At 55.8% G+C, this 14,615-nt stretch overlaps 1 protein-coding gene across 10 annotated transcripts in view; it reads right to left on the minus strand.

Annotated features, from left to right (window-relative positions):
* KSR1 (kinase suppressor of ras 1) overlaps positions 1–14,615 on the minus strand; it is a 137,924-nt gene that overhangs the window by 23,622 nt on the left and 99,687 nt on the right. For 9 of the 10 annotated variants that reach the window (XM_059669439.1, XM_059669438.1, XM_059669440.1 and 6 more), the window contains 5 exons: positions 11,025–11,172; positions 6,264–6,735; positions 4,508–4,557; positions 1,525–1,585; positions 667–750 (listed from right to left, as the gene is read on the minus strand). In XM_059669439.1, the coding sequence (XP_059525422.1) occupies positions 667–750; positions 1,525–1,585; positions 4,508–4,557; positions 6,264–6,735; positions 11,025–11,172 (815 nt within the window). The remainder of the gene's footprint in view (positions 1–666; positions 751–1,524; positions 1,586–4,507; positions 4,558–6,263; positions 6,736–11,024; positions 11,173–14,615) is intronic. The other variant, XM_059669448.1, reaches the window with a different exon arrangement.

The following is a 14,615-nucleotide window of genomic DNA, read 5'->3' on the forward strand; positions in this document are numbered from 1 at the left end:
GCTCAGAGTCTTAGAGCCGTCCTGATGGACAGAGACCTGGAATCCTCTTCCTAGATGCATCAATGGCAAAAATGGGGCCCAGAAAGGGCAAGCAGCTGGCCCCACGCCACACAGCAATGCAGGGGCGAAGTGGGTGGGAGCAGGGACGCCAGGGCCACCCTCTGTGAGGTGAGGGAGGCCAGGAAGCAGGGGACAGACCCTGCTCACACCACACTGTTCCCTAACCTTGTCCTTCTCTCCTACCAGGGACCACAATGGTCTGAAAAAAGAAAGTTGGGCTTGTACAGAATCTGCATTCTTTCCTTCTGGAAGGACCACAAGCCATCGCTGTTCTTATCACAGCCTGCCCCTGTTTGCTATCCTTGTGTGCTAAAATGTGAGGCTAATTTCAGAACTCCTCCTTGTCCACCTGGCAAACTTCTGCACATCCTTCAAAGCCCACCTCAAATGGTCCCTTCTCTGGGAGTGCCCTGCTTGATGCTCCCTTCCTCTCCCTGCAGAGGGCTGCTCACTCCTGGGTGTGCTGAATGGGATCATGAATCGTAGGTTGAGGGGAACCCTTTGAACTCTGACTTGACCTAAGGTCAGTAATCCAGGCGTGGGACTGTGACTAAACAAGTATGAGGCTGGCTCCCCTCTCCCACCCCGGCCACCCTCGCCCATCACCTGCAATGCTTGCACTTCACTCCAAACATCATGCTCTTCTGGCACACGTGGCAGACCTGCGACAGCCAGGACTTGGTGGAGAACCTGCAGCGGGGGACACACAGAAGTGCTCTCAGGGGCCGGGAGAGCAGGGCCTGGATAGACAAGGGTCCCCGAACAGCCCAGGGAAATCAGGAGACTGATTGGTTCCCGCCCAGAGCCCCAGGCACCCTCTCCCTGGGAGTTTGGGACACCCAGGGCCCACGCCTCCCCCTCTCCCCTCATTCAGACAGTCCAGCCACGAAGTCATCATTGTCAAAACCCCAACGCTGGTGTGGCCATGGATGCCAGCTCTTTGGCAGGCAACTTGGCAACAGCAACCAGAAGGATCAGTGTGCAGACCCTCTGAGCCAGCAATCCGTCCGTCTTAGGACCCGATCCAGCAGATACTCCCACTGGTGTCACATGATGGACGAACAAGGCTCCCACAATGCATCAGCCCTCCCCAACACACGAGTGCCAGCCCTGGAAGTTGTTGGAGGCCCAGACGCCAGGCCTCGGCCTCAGGGTGGGGCCCGGAGTCTGGAGCATCAACGAGCCCAACGGGGCGCTGGTGTGTGGACGGTTGTAAGAGCCGCACGATATCAAGTGGGACTCAGAAGAAGCTCTTGGCTCCTCCTCCCCGAGACTGTGACCCTGCTTCTCCTGGGACCTGTGTTTGCCCTCAGCAGACTGGGAAGAGACCCAAGGAGGTGATGGAGACAGAGCAGAGGCAAAGAGCCCTGAGAAACAGGGGTCAGGACAGACCCCCTACGCTGAACTGTGACCCCGGCTCATGCGGGTCCCCATCCAGCTGAGTCCCTGCCGGGCGGGGCCTACCTGTGCGTCACCGAGAGCCCGATGTCCCTCCGTACCATCTGTGGGGAGCCGTGGGGGAGATCTGCAGGGGAAGAGGGAGGTCAGGCGGGCCGAGGAAGCCCTGCAGGGAGGGCCCACTCCCGTGACCTTCTATGTCAGAGATCGCAAGCTAGATGGGCACGAAAACGTATTGAGTGGCAGAGAAACGTCCCTGAACCGGCATCTATCAAAACAGGGACAGGACAGGCTAACCAGGGGCGGCGTGGTCACCCTCACACATGGCCGGCTTCTCTAACGAACGTTACTGCCTGGCCTGTACAGTTCTGGCTTTGGGGGAAAGGCGGGGGTGAGAGGCAGAAGGCAGAGTGTGTGAGGGCAGAGGCCTCCACACGCCCACCTCTTGCACTGTCTCGTGGATGCCCCCCCAGGTCACCAGTTGGTGAGGGCTGCAGTCTGGTCACTCTTGTTAAGTAGTGGACACTGCCTGACCCTTGGCAGAGGGCTGGAGGCTGGTGAGCTGTGCAGCAGCACCTCCCTAGCCTTGCTGAGAGCTCTCACGGGGCCTGGCCTCACCTGGTATCATTCTGGGTCTTTGGGGAAGTCTCAGGCCACGGGCTGTGGGGTGCTCTTTCTGCCTGTCCCCCTAGAGCACCTGGGCTCTCCTCCTAAGCCTGGCTTCCCCAGAAGAACAGGCAGCCCCAGTGCCTGAGCATCGCAGGCTGGCAGTGGAGGACCAGCTGGAAGCGATCCCCCCATCCAGGGGCAGCCTACACACACGACCAGCTCCCTCCTCCCCTCCTCCCTCCCTCCCCTCCTCCACACGTGGGGCCCTGCTCCCCACCCCCTCCTTCCCAGGTCTGCACAGCCTTGCTCCTCCTGGAATAGGTTCTCAACTGAACCCCTGGGTGGGTCTGGGAACCCTCTGGAAAGAGGTTCTAGAGCAGCGGTTCTCAATCTGTGGGTCGCGACCCCTTTGGGGGTTGAATGACCCTTTCACAGGGGTCGCCTAAGACCATCAGAAAACACATATATAATTACATATTGCTTTTGTGATTAATCACTATGCTTTAATTATGTTCAATTTGTAACAATGAAATTGGGGGTCACCACAACATGAGGAACTGTATTAAAGGGTGGCGGCGTTAGGAAGGTTGAGAACCACTGTCCTAGACTTTCATCCAATGATCAGACACCTGGGACCCAGAAAGGTCAGGAACATGGTGCTTTAAGGATCTGGGGCCATGCCGGGTCCTCCGAGTCAGCAGCCCTGCACCCCCTCACCCCGCCCCCCCGCCCCCCAAAGGCCACTGCACCTCCCGGGTGCCTGAGAGCTGGCCTGGCACACAGCTGGTGCTCGTTAAGTATTGGTTCACTTAAGGCCGTGTCCCACAGACCCAACCACCAGGAGAGGGCATGCTGGAGTGCTGACTCCTCCCACAGGGACCGAAGGCCCTGTGCTGCCCGGCTGCACCCCTGCAGCTCTCGCCAGCACGTCTGCCACATGCTGACTCTTCCCAACTCCCTCCTGGGGTTCACCCCAGGCAACAGCAGCCACGCCATTAAAGCACATGGTCTAAAAGGGGTTTGGTTGCCCGGCCAGTGTGGTTCAGTGGTTGAGCGTCAACCTATGAACCAGGAGGTCACAGTTCAATTCCCTGTCAAGGCGCATGCCTGGACTGTGGGCTCGATCCCCAGTGTGGGTTGTGTAGGAGGCAGCCAATTCATGATTCTCTCTCATCGTTAACATTTCTCTCTCCCTCTCCCTTCCTCTCTGAAATCAATAAAAATATATTTAATACATAAATAAGTAAAGTAAAAGGGGTTAGGCTGTCGGCCTAAGAGACACAGATGGTGGGAAAGCGAGATTTCAATCATCAATCTCTGAGTGAAGCCTGTGTCTGATTTGCAATGTCTGCCACGGGCACAGGATACGGGCAGGAGAGAGGGCACGTGTGCCAGGCATCACCTGCCCCTCACGAGACGAAATGCCGGCCCTGCAGGCCTCATCCCGCCTTCCCGCAGCCGGAGAAGGCCTCACGGGTGCGGACCCTGCATCACCCGCTCCCCGGAGGACACAAGGGCCAGACTGCCCCAGGGACGCCGGCTCGGTGAGGGCCCCAGGGACGCTGGCTCGGTGAGGGCCCCAGGGCCGCCGGCTCGGTGAGGGCCCCAGGGCCGCCGGCTCGGTGAGGGCCCCAGGGCCGCCGGCTCGGTGAGGGCCCCAGGGCCGCCGGCTCGGTGAGAGCCCGAGCTCCGCCTGTGCCCTGGGGAGGGGAAGCGCAGCCTCCCTGGTGGTCCTGCACCAGCCCAGCACCATCTTGGCCAAGACAGTACCCGACATCCCCTCCTCAGCTCTCGCTTAGCCAGCTCAGGGCAGGACAGAGGTAAACTGCTACTTGGCTCCGGGGAAGAGGATCTGCGTCCACTGGGACAACGACAAGCAGCTCCAGGGGCTCGCTGCTTCCCGCTGCGCTCACTCAGGAGAGAAGGCCCACAGCGGAGCCACGTGCAAGAGCCTGCTCCCACCGGAGGCGGAGGGAGGGGCGGAGATCTGGCTGCCCGGGCTTCCTCCTCGCCTCCTGAGGGCAAACCTCAGGGCCTCACTCACAGGCCAGCCGCCTTCCTGCCCCAAGGATGTCCCTGTCCCGCAGAGCCGGGCCCTGAGATGTCAGCTGGGGTCTGCGGGAGGCTGCTGTCCGCCTACGCCAGACAGGTAGTACCTTCCTCCCAGGAGGGCGGGGTTCCGGCCGCAGCCCAGCGGGTGAACACTCCCTACCCGAGGTCACCTTTGGGGAGGGCCTGCCATGGGGACTGCCCACCGGCTGTGAGTGACACAGAGAGGCTGCTGGCTGGGCGGAGGCCAGCTCGTCCCGTGGGGGCCACCTGTCCTAGCGTGATGTCCTGAGGCAGTTCCCAGCTCCTCTGCTTCTGGACCACGGAAGGGCCAGGTGCACTAAGAGAGGGTCAGAGGCATCCACCCCGATGGGGACAGCGAGACACACACCGCTCCCGGCGGCAGAGGGAGGGGACGAAAATGAATCACTCTTACCAAACCTGGAGGAGACAGAAAAGAGAGAAAGAAAGCAGGATTAGGGCACCGTGCTGGCTCCACGTGTCCCCCAGAACATCATCCCGGGGAGGGAGGGGCAAGGCGCTGGATGAGGACTTTCAGCACCTAGGGTGTGGGGCTAGGACGGCTGGGGAATGTGGGGACTTGCCCCAATGGGAAGGACTAGAGGTGCCCTCCTGGGCCCCCCGTGGGGACAAAGCTACATCTGTGCACTCTCATACATCAGCTTCTCTGAGCCTCGCCGCCACCAGCACGGTAATTAGAGTTCCCCAGGCAGGAGGCGGGCTCAGTCTGCCAGAGAGGAACCGGCTGGGGCAGGAGGGCAGGGAGAACAGAGTGGAGCACAAAGCTGACCTCCAAGCAGGGCCGGGTGGGGACATGCCCTGAGCAATGCTGTCAGAGGGTTAGAGAGAGCTGGGGAAACCAGGCCACTCAGCCTGCCCTCGGGGCTCCCTGAGGGCAGCGGGTGGCCTGATGTCCGTACCAGCACCAGTTCTGCTGGCTCTGTGGAGAAGAGACTCAGAGCCCCAGGGTTCGAGGCCAGCTCACCGGCAGTGGGACCTGAGGCAGAGGTGGCACCTGCCCGAGGCTATTCTCCGCCTGGAGCCAGGATGAGACCAGAGCCCTCCTAATGCTCTTGGTGGGGAAAATGAGCAGCAGACACCCTGGGTTTTGCCCACTGCGATGCCCTGCTTCACCCTGCCCACAAGGGTATGTTGACAAAGGCAATTTTTGTAATAACAAACAACAAAAATGACAAGGAACTCAATGTCCACCAAGAGGGGAGGAGTTAAACTATACAATGACATAAAAATGAGAAAAAGATGAGGCATTTGGATAACTACAAATACATACAGAACCAATAACCTGGTTGCTCCTGAAAGGGGAACTGAGTGACAAAGGACATGGTAGGGGATCACTTTATACTATACATCCCTAAAAAGATGAATAAACTACATGAGCTACGAAGCTTTTGCATTTTGGACCATGTGACTGTTATTACCTATTTTAAATACGGGTAAAAGATATTAAAAAAGTAAAAGAATACTGACATGAAGTTCTCAAGATATCAAGGTAAGTTGAAAAAGTAGGTTATAGGACAGAGTGCATGGTTTTTTATCGTCCTTAGAGCTTTCAGCCAGATATTCCATTCTCTTCTGGGCACGTGGGAGTTACATTTCCTGGCTCCTTTGTTTGGGTAGGATCATGAGAGGTGAGTGGAACTTTCAGGAAAGAGCGTTTAATTGCTTTCTTCCTCTACCGCAGTGGAACATTCAGCCGGGGGCCTGGAATGGGCCGACCCATGATGGACAGGTAGCGTGAGCAAGAAACAAATATTTGTTTGAAGACCCAGGGACCTGGGGGTTATTTGTCACTGCAGCATAATCCAGTCTATCCTGACTGATACATGGCATCCTTTCATGTGTGTGTGTGTGTGTGTGTGTGTGTGTGTGTGTGTGTGTGCGCGTGTGCACACTTGCAAGGAAATCTAGTAAGATTCAGCCCAAGCTGTTAAGGTAGCCTGGGGAGTAGACTGAGAGACAGGGGTACCTTTCACTGTACATACTTATATATTAGTTGATGTTATGCTCTTTTCCAATTGAGTCTATATTACCTTTAGAATGAGAAAACTGTAGTCAAAACTTTCAGCGGATTGCAAAGACAACAACTGTCTGGCCGGAGTCCTTACCTCGTCAAGTAAGTACTTGGGGAGACCTCGTCAATGCGGTTCCCCAGCTGAGACTCATGGGACTTGCTCCGGGTGAGCGTGGGGAAGCTGGGCAGCAGCTGGAAGACCTTGCGGCTGGGAGGGGGTGGCGTCCTTGGCGGCTTCAGCTTGGTGTGCCGTCGCAGCTGGGGCGTGGTTGGGGGGGTGATGAAGCTGTGCAGGGCACGGGGGGTCAGCCGGCCACTGGCGTGCAGGGGGATGCAGGTGTCCGTGAGGCCCTCGCTGGGGCCAGGCGTGGGGAAGTCCGAGGTGGGCAGAGCTGACACGGAGACGGAGCGGGGACCCTGGGCATTGCTGCCCATCCTGCCCAGCTGGGTGCTCCCTGGGGGCCAGGGCAGGCTGGCTGGTGAGAGGGTGTCCGTGGAAGGCCCTGAGCCACTTTCCCGCCGGGCATCCAACGAACTCCAGCCCAAGTCCTCTCTGTGCTCCCTTCCTGTGGGCCGAGAAGTCGAGTCATAGGAGGCTGGGGCTAGAGGAATGTACAGGTGAGGTGGCTAGGGCCCAGAGAGGTTAAACACCCTGCCCAACATGGCACAGCTCCTTTTATTAAAAAAAATTTTTAAATATATTTTTATTGATTTCAGAGAGGAATAGAGAGGGAGAGAGAGATAGAAACATCAATGATGAGAGAGAATCATTGATCGGCTGCTTCTTGCATGCGCCCCCTCACCCCCCCCCACCCCACTGGGGATGGAGCCCACAACCCGGGCATGTACCCTGACCAGGAATCGAACCATGACCCCCTGGTTCATAGGTCGATGCTCAAACCACTGGGCCATGCTGGCAGGGCTGCACAGTTCCTTAATGGAAGGCTTCCAGGACCAGCCTTCCCCTGGTTTATAGAGGCCTCTCACGGACAGGCATCTTTTTCCTCCTTTTCTAACGGACCGTGAGGCCCCCGCCATGGACATTACTGTCCCTGTTTTACAGAGAGAATATGAGGCCCAGAGGAGACTAGCTCGTGCGGGGCTCCTGCTGGCAGGTCTGTGGGGAACAAGCCAGCAAACCAGCTCCAAAGTGGGCGGCTTCAGAGAGGGAAGTGGCGACTGATCTTTGAAGAGTTAGGGAAGAGAAGCCGGGGCATGTAGAGAGATAACTCCACTTTAAGAAAATGCAAATGTCAGAAAAAGGGGCTGTACCAACCCGCTAACAGCAAATTGCCCTGGACATTTGCTAGAAAAGAGATCCAGCTAGAATGGGATCAACAGCCGCTGGCTTATGAGAGAAGCCTGTGAATGACCTTGGGCTGCCCCCACAGTGACCTCTGCCTGAGGCCACTGAGACCTCGAGGCTCTGTGGGGCTCCAACTCAATGGCACAGTCTGTCCATTCATTCAAGCACATGCTGGACGCCGGGTATGAAGGCATAAAAAAGACATCTGCTGAGCCTGGAGAGTCCAAGGAGGGTGACCGACACTCAACACAATGGTTGTGTGCTGACCAGGAGAGGGATGGGGACCCAGGGAGCACAGAGGAAGAAGACCCAAAATGGCCTGGGGGTTGGGGGGCTTCCCAGAAGAGGGGGCACCTGGGCTGAGCCAATGAGGGAAGCGGTGGGTGCAGAGGGAACAGCGCATGCAAAAGTAGGGCACACACAGCACCTTCTGGTAACTACTAAGAGTTCCACGTGCCTTGAGAGGCCAGGACAAGCCAGGGAGACTAAGAGATGAAGCGGAGGATCAGTGCACCTGGGACAGCTCAGGGGGGACCTTATAGGAGATGGGCAGATACTGAAGGGGTGGGGGCAGGGAGCAAGGACCCCATCTAGACACCCTGTTGTGGGGAAGGAGAAGATACCTCCCTCCTCCTATTTATCAATGAGTAGAATGTACCGGAAGGTAGATTGTGACTCCAGACAAAATGAACTTCTACCCTGGAACCCTTCTACTTTGTGCTTTGTCCCGGCTCCCCCGATCCTCTCAGCACGTGAGGTCGCTGAGATGCAGGGAGGCCACGTGCAATGCTAAGGTCAGACAGCTAAGCAAGTGGTGGGATGGGAACGGAGCCCCATGTCCTGACCACAGCACTGGCCTCCTCCCACAAGGGTATCAGTCCTGAATAACCTGCAATGGCTCCACCGTGGAAGGCAATGAGCCCTCTGTCATCAGAGGCAGGCAAGCCTAGCCCACGCAGCCGTTTATCAGGTACGGTGGAGAGAGGTTAGCCTTTATGGTTCCTGGGGTTTCTTGTGCATGCCCCCCCTCCTCAAATGCCCTTCCTCCCACCCCATCGCATGGTGCCTCTCTTCACGAGTCAACTTGGCAGAATGAGTCACTCGGTCTGAGTGTCCCTTGTGCCCCTTCGGAACTGCAGCCACGACTGACACTTTAACTTCTACACTAATCTATAGGCAGCATGGACATGTTACTTGGTCAGAGGACGAATCCATGGGTAAGTCTGCCACCAAAGAAACAAGCCCCAAATTCTCCAAACTGACTACTGGGCTCTGCACCAGCTCAGAGAGGACAGATGGGTCTTGCTTTGTGTGCCACCACCCGGCCATCGGCCGTAGCTCTTGGAATGACCCTAGAGTCACTTAGCAGGAAGAGCTTGGGGACTGACTGGTGCTGTGCTATGGAGTAGAGCAGGCACCATATTCCTGTTTACAGGCCACTGGCACAGGGAACCATCCTCACTCACCTTTCTTAACACCAGAGACCACAGGGAAATGACTTGGACATTTCCCATCAGACAACAGCCTAATACTGAAAAGAGCACCGAGTGTGTCGCAGGCTCTGTTCTAAGTGCTTGACTGTAATTCCTCTCATCCTCACAACAACCCTATGAGAGAGGTGTTGTTATTGCCTCCATTTCACAGATGAGGAAACTGCACACAGTGGGGCTGAATAACTGACCCAGCTCCTAGGGCAGTGATGGCGAACCTTTTGAGCTCGGCGTGTCAGAGTTTTGAAAAACCCTAACTTAACTCTGGTGCGGTGTCACATATAGAAATGTTTTGATATTTGCAACCATAGCAAAACGAAGACTTATATTTTTGATATTTATTTTATATATTTAAATGCCACTTAACAAAGAAAAATCAACCAAAAACCTGTCACCTCTGACACGCGTGTCATAGATTCGCCATCACTGTCCTGTGGGATGTAAGTGGCTGAGCTAGGCTGCAACGAGGCTGCTCTCACCAAGCCCGCTGGGTGCAACGAAGACTCTGCCTGCATGATCCGAGAGGCAGGGTGACCACGGGTACCCACCCCATCCGGCAGGACCTGTTAAAGACGCTCGCCCGAGGGGCCTCCTCCAGGGCATTGTGGGAAAAGCACCCTGAGGTTGAAGAGGCCTGAGTCCCAAGCGCAGCTCTGCTATGCGCCAGGTGTGGACCGCAGACAGCTCACCCAGCACGTCCGATGCTCAGCTGCTAAAGGAGCTTACTGCCACCGCTCAAAAGGGTGTTGCCACATACGTGTCAAGTGCCTGGCTTAATAAATTAGTGCTTAATAAGTTAGCGATCTCCCTATCTTGGCATCCGCAGCCTTCCCAACACACACAGGTCACCGCAACTTGACAGCTGGCTTCTCCGCAGTTCTTTACAGTTCAGGCCCACGGAGGGAGGGCTGACAAGTTACCCCAAGATTCCAGCTTAGGTGGCAAGTGCTTTCAAATTTCCACAATGTGGGAACCAACCAACCACCACCAAAGACTGAGGCTGAGATCCCCGCTCTGCCCCCACGTGCTGTGTGTCCTTGGACTCCCCTCTCTGGGCTCGGTCTCCTCCTTGTTGACCGTGTCTCTGTCATTTCATTCTCTGCACCAGCCAGGAGGCCTGGCGCATCGAGGTTTTCTGAATCGAGTAAGCTCTCTGCAGAGGCTCTGTGTTCAGAGGTGGGCTTGGTGCCATGGGGCCGGGGAAGAAATGAAGCCCAGTCTCCTCTGATAAAACAATCAAGCAGAATAGAAATCTCAGGGCTTCCCTTAAGCCTCAGGCAGCCAGAAATACGACAGGTGGCTCAGATAATTAAAAAACACACCTCATTCCACTCATTAGGCTCATTTCAAAGCCTTATCGGTGTGGTCGGTGGTGGGGGCATTAACAGTTAGGGTGTTTGACGTTGTCTCCAAGGCAAGAATTAGAAAGCCAGCAAATGATTCCCCGGGGAATGCAGCTAATGCCAGGATTACACGCTGCGCCAGGGGCAGCCATGCACACGCCCAGGGCTGACACACTGGATAACATCTCCAATCCCGCTTGGCTCAGGCTGAGCCCACCTCGGTGTGTGCCTTCTGAGCGCACGGCCCAGCCAGCCAGTGAGGACAGGGGACCAGAGACGTGGGGAGAGGGCTGGGGGGCGCTGGGGTGGGGAGGGGGCTGGAACGCAGGAAGGTGCTGGCGGGATCACAGAGCCCAGCAAGTGTTCTCCGAAGAGGGGAAAGCATACAGGGCCCGCCCAGCAGGCCAGCCTGGGGTTTCTAACAAAGGCTAGAGCTTCCCGTGTTAGCACTGGCCAGGTCTGAGCCTCTGACCTGGGGAGAGCCTCGGGCCCAGGTCAGGTCCATCACACACTTTCTGAATGTCTGCCCTGGCCTTTCCAAGCCACCCCAGGACCCCTGGGCCACACCTGCTCCACCCGTCATCCACTCAGCAACGGCCATGGCCCCCAGGGAACCAGGCTAGGCCTGGGGAGAACAGGCGGGTGTCTAAGCCAAGGTGGAGGGAGAGGGAGCCCACGGGGCTGGCCTTGGCGCTGGGGAGGCAGGCCCTACCTACCCAGGCCTGTCACCTTCCGCAGGCAGGTGAGGGCGTACTGCAGGCGGCCACACTCCTCCGCACTGGCCCCACAGCGCCGCAGCGTCTCCTTCACCTTGGCCTCGTTCATGTCCAGCAGGGCATCCAGCGTGAGCTCTCGGAGGATCTCCTGAGGAAGCACAGAAGGGACAGGCAGAGAGCCGGTGAGCACGCCGGGGGTCTGGTCTTCACTCTCCCCCTGGCCAGCGCCGGCCTCCCCGCTGAGTGGCAGGGGCCAGCTGCTGGTGGGCAGGCCTCCAACACGAGGCCGCCACTTGTCTGAGGTCTCAGGCAGCCAGCCCTCACCCCAACCCCACCCTCCCAGAGACGGCAGCTGAAGTGGAGAGGCCTCAGCTTCGGGGTGGGGGTGGGAGGGAAGGAAGGAAGGGGAAAATCTGAAAAGTTTTGATCAGGGCACATTGCCCTCTTGTTTCTTTTCATTCCTCTGCCCAGAAAAATGATGAATCACGACAACTTTCTAGAACGACGGTACTTGAGATAAAGACGGTCCTTTACAATTCTGCTGCACTGTGTCTGAATCAGACAAGATTTCAAATAAAACTGGCTTGGTGATAGGATAAAAAGAATTGACCCTCGCCCTGGCTGGGTGGCTCAGTTAATTGGAGCATCGTCCCATACACTAAAAGGTTGCAGGTTCAATCCTTGGGGGGGGGGGCAATGTTTCTCTCTCACATCGACGTTGCTCTAGCTTTCGCTCTCACTCTTGCTCTCGAAAATAAATAAAAACATATCCTCAGTTGAGGATTTAAAAAAAAAAAAAATTAACCCTCAACAGGCATATAGGCCCTCACTACCTCCCTTTAGTTAATTCTCAGTCAAAACCTCCCAAAGGTTAAGGTAGCAGAGAGGGAGTGAGAGACTGAAGTGTGAAAAGGTCACCATGTGGACTTGGAAGATGGAGGGGCCACATGAGAAGGAATGTGGATGGCCTCTAGGGGAGTGTGTCCCCCAATGGCCAGCAAGGAAAGGGGCACCTCACACCTATCTGGCCACCAGGACTGGATTCTGCCAACCACCTGAATGCCCTTGGACGTGGCTTCTTCCCAGAGCTTCCAGGTAAGAGGCCAGCCTGGCTGGTGCCTGGGCTTAAGCGCGGTGAGATGCTAAGCAGGGAGCTAGCAGAGCCCACCTGGACTCCTCCAGCCAGTCCCCCCTACAGAACTGTAAGCTGATCAACGGGGCTTGCAAGCCACTGGGTTTGTGGTGATTTGTGACTCAGCAGCAGAAAACTCCTACAAAGAGAGAGGGATGATCTGAATCGAGGCCTAACTGACTTCAAAGCTGTGCTCTTTCCCCTCATCAAGGCGAAGAAACCCCTCTGGCTCTGATCACTTTGAGTCACAGGTGACACCAAGCCTGGAGCAGACACACAGAACCACGGCACAGGTCCCTGGCCTCGGTGGCGTGTGGGGTGACTGCCATGAAAATGCGTCCTTGCACTGCTATGCGATGTGGCCGGGCACAGAGAAAGCTCAGAGTTGCAGGACCAGTGGTAAGGTGTTCTGGGTTTTCTTCTTCTTTGGCCCCTTTCTATATTTTCCAGATTTTCTATAACAGAGAACGCCAGACACCCCACATTCAGTGATTCATATGAAGCTCACAATCCTTGAGAATCTAAGCCGGTTTTCACTGATTTTAGCAAGCTGTGTCTAATTTTACTTTAAAAGAGTAATGCTATCGTCAGACTACCCCAAAGTGTCAAAATGAACCTGTTAAAGATACTGGCTGTGAGTCACTGGGGCAACCGTTTGGGGTGTTGTGATGCCCTGGGCGTCGTACGTGGCCCCTGAAGTCTGGCCATGACCCCCCCATCCCCACCCCACCTCTGTCTTGTCTGTATATTCTTCAGTCTCCAGGGTTGTGGACAAGAATCTCGTAGCTGTTTAGGATGATGCACCCCAACAGTTAGAAATAAACACACGAGTAAAAGCACCGAGAAGCTCATCATGGGTTGGACAAACCCGTGGTTGTCAGACATCCTTCTGACGATAAAACCAGAGCGTCACAAGACGGTGATAAGAACAGCACAGAGAGGGAGCTGATTAGATAACAGCCCTGGGCAGAAACTTTTGTTCATCGGTGTATTTTCCTTCACTGCCCTCAGTAACGCGCTTTAGCAAATGCAGTTGTGACATCTTTCCCCTCATTTTACTATGAAAAGCAAGTTGGCAGTATCGTCAGGGGACAAACAAATGGCTGGTGACCTTTCCACAAGTGCAGACACCACCCTCCACCTCTCCCTGGAGCGTCCTGTCCTCCCTCTTGGTTCTCACGGAGGCTCCTGCATTTCCCAAGGCGGTGATGACTCAGCAGGTTTCCAAGAGGAGGTTCCTGTATCTGCCCGATTGTGTGTGAGGGAGGGGGGGGGGGGGGGGACACAATGACATGGACACCAACAAGCCCAGAAACCCAAGCCCCAATCTAACTAAAATGCAAAGGATTGGTTTTCTTTCTTTATATTCCTCTCTTCCCCACCCACACCAAGGTTCAGTTTCTCCAACATAATAACTACATTTGTTATTACAAACTATTTGCCAGTACAATAGGCCCAGTACTTCGTATAGTACTATCTCCGTTCAAAACAATTCAGCAAGGAGAGGTATTAAGCCCATTTTACTGAGGCTCAGAGACCTCATGCAAGGCTACTTAGTAAATGGCAGGGCCAGAACTGAAACCCAGGATGCCATCCCCCAAACTCTTTCCATTATTCCAATCCGGGGGTCCCACTTAAACTGGAGTGGCCCCAGCCTCTTCCCGGACGGGCGTCGCTTCCTGGAGTGTGAACTCTGCATCAGTGAAATGAGAGTGCTCAGCACACCACTGTGGCCGTGGTTTCTGACTGCTCCTTCCACTCTCCAATCCCTGGTCCCTCCCCCAGGGCTGAATCGCTGGGCTGGGGAGAGGGACCACCCTTCCTGCCTGAAGGCAGTCAGTGAGCTATCCCCCAGTCAGCGGTTACCTGGCAGCGAGGGTCTCAAACACGCAGCCTCGGGGCCAGGCCTTGGGAAGTGAGATCCGAGGAGATGAGGCCCCTGGATCTGTTTCTTGATGGAGACACATGTCCTAGAAACAAGCCTCTACTGGACAATAAGAAGTCCAGCAGCAGCAAGGGTGATGCTAATCAGAAACCCACCCTCTGCCCTCAGGCAGTGCGGGGGTAAGAGGGGAGACTATGGGAGGGGCACCAGATATTCTGGTTCTCAAGAAATCTGAGTTTTTGCTTTAAAATAAAAATGTTACATGGTGGCAACTAATGCAAACTTGTGCAACCAAACAGTGGTCCCACCGCACCCCCAGACGCCCGCATGGAGACCCTGCATGAAGCATCTGACGCCTTCCGAATGTCTGATCAGCGGATTTCAAAGCTTGATTTCTGCAGGCAAACGGGGAGAACCGGTGGCCCAGCAGCCAAGGGTCCTGGCAACATACCACTGGGCGGCCAGGCCTTCTCGGTGAGGTACCCACCGTGGCTCTGGCACCCCATCTTAGAAACCAAGTGCCCAGCCTTCCAAAGCCTCTGAGTGACTTTGGACCAGAGTTATTTCAATCCAG

This window comes from Myotis daubentonii, chromosome 16, assembly GCF_963259705.1.
Source record: "Myotis daubentonii chromosome 16, mMyoDau2.1, whole genome shotgun sequence".
Lineage (NCBI taxonomy): Eukaryota > Metazoa > Chordata > Mammalia > Chiroptera > Vespertilionidae > Myotis > Myotis daubentonii.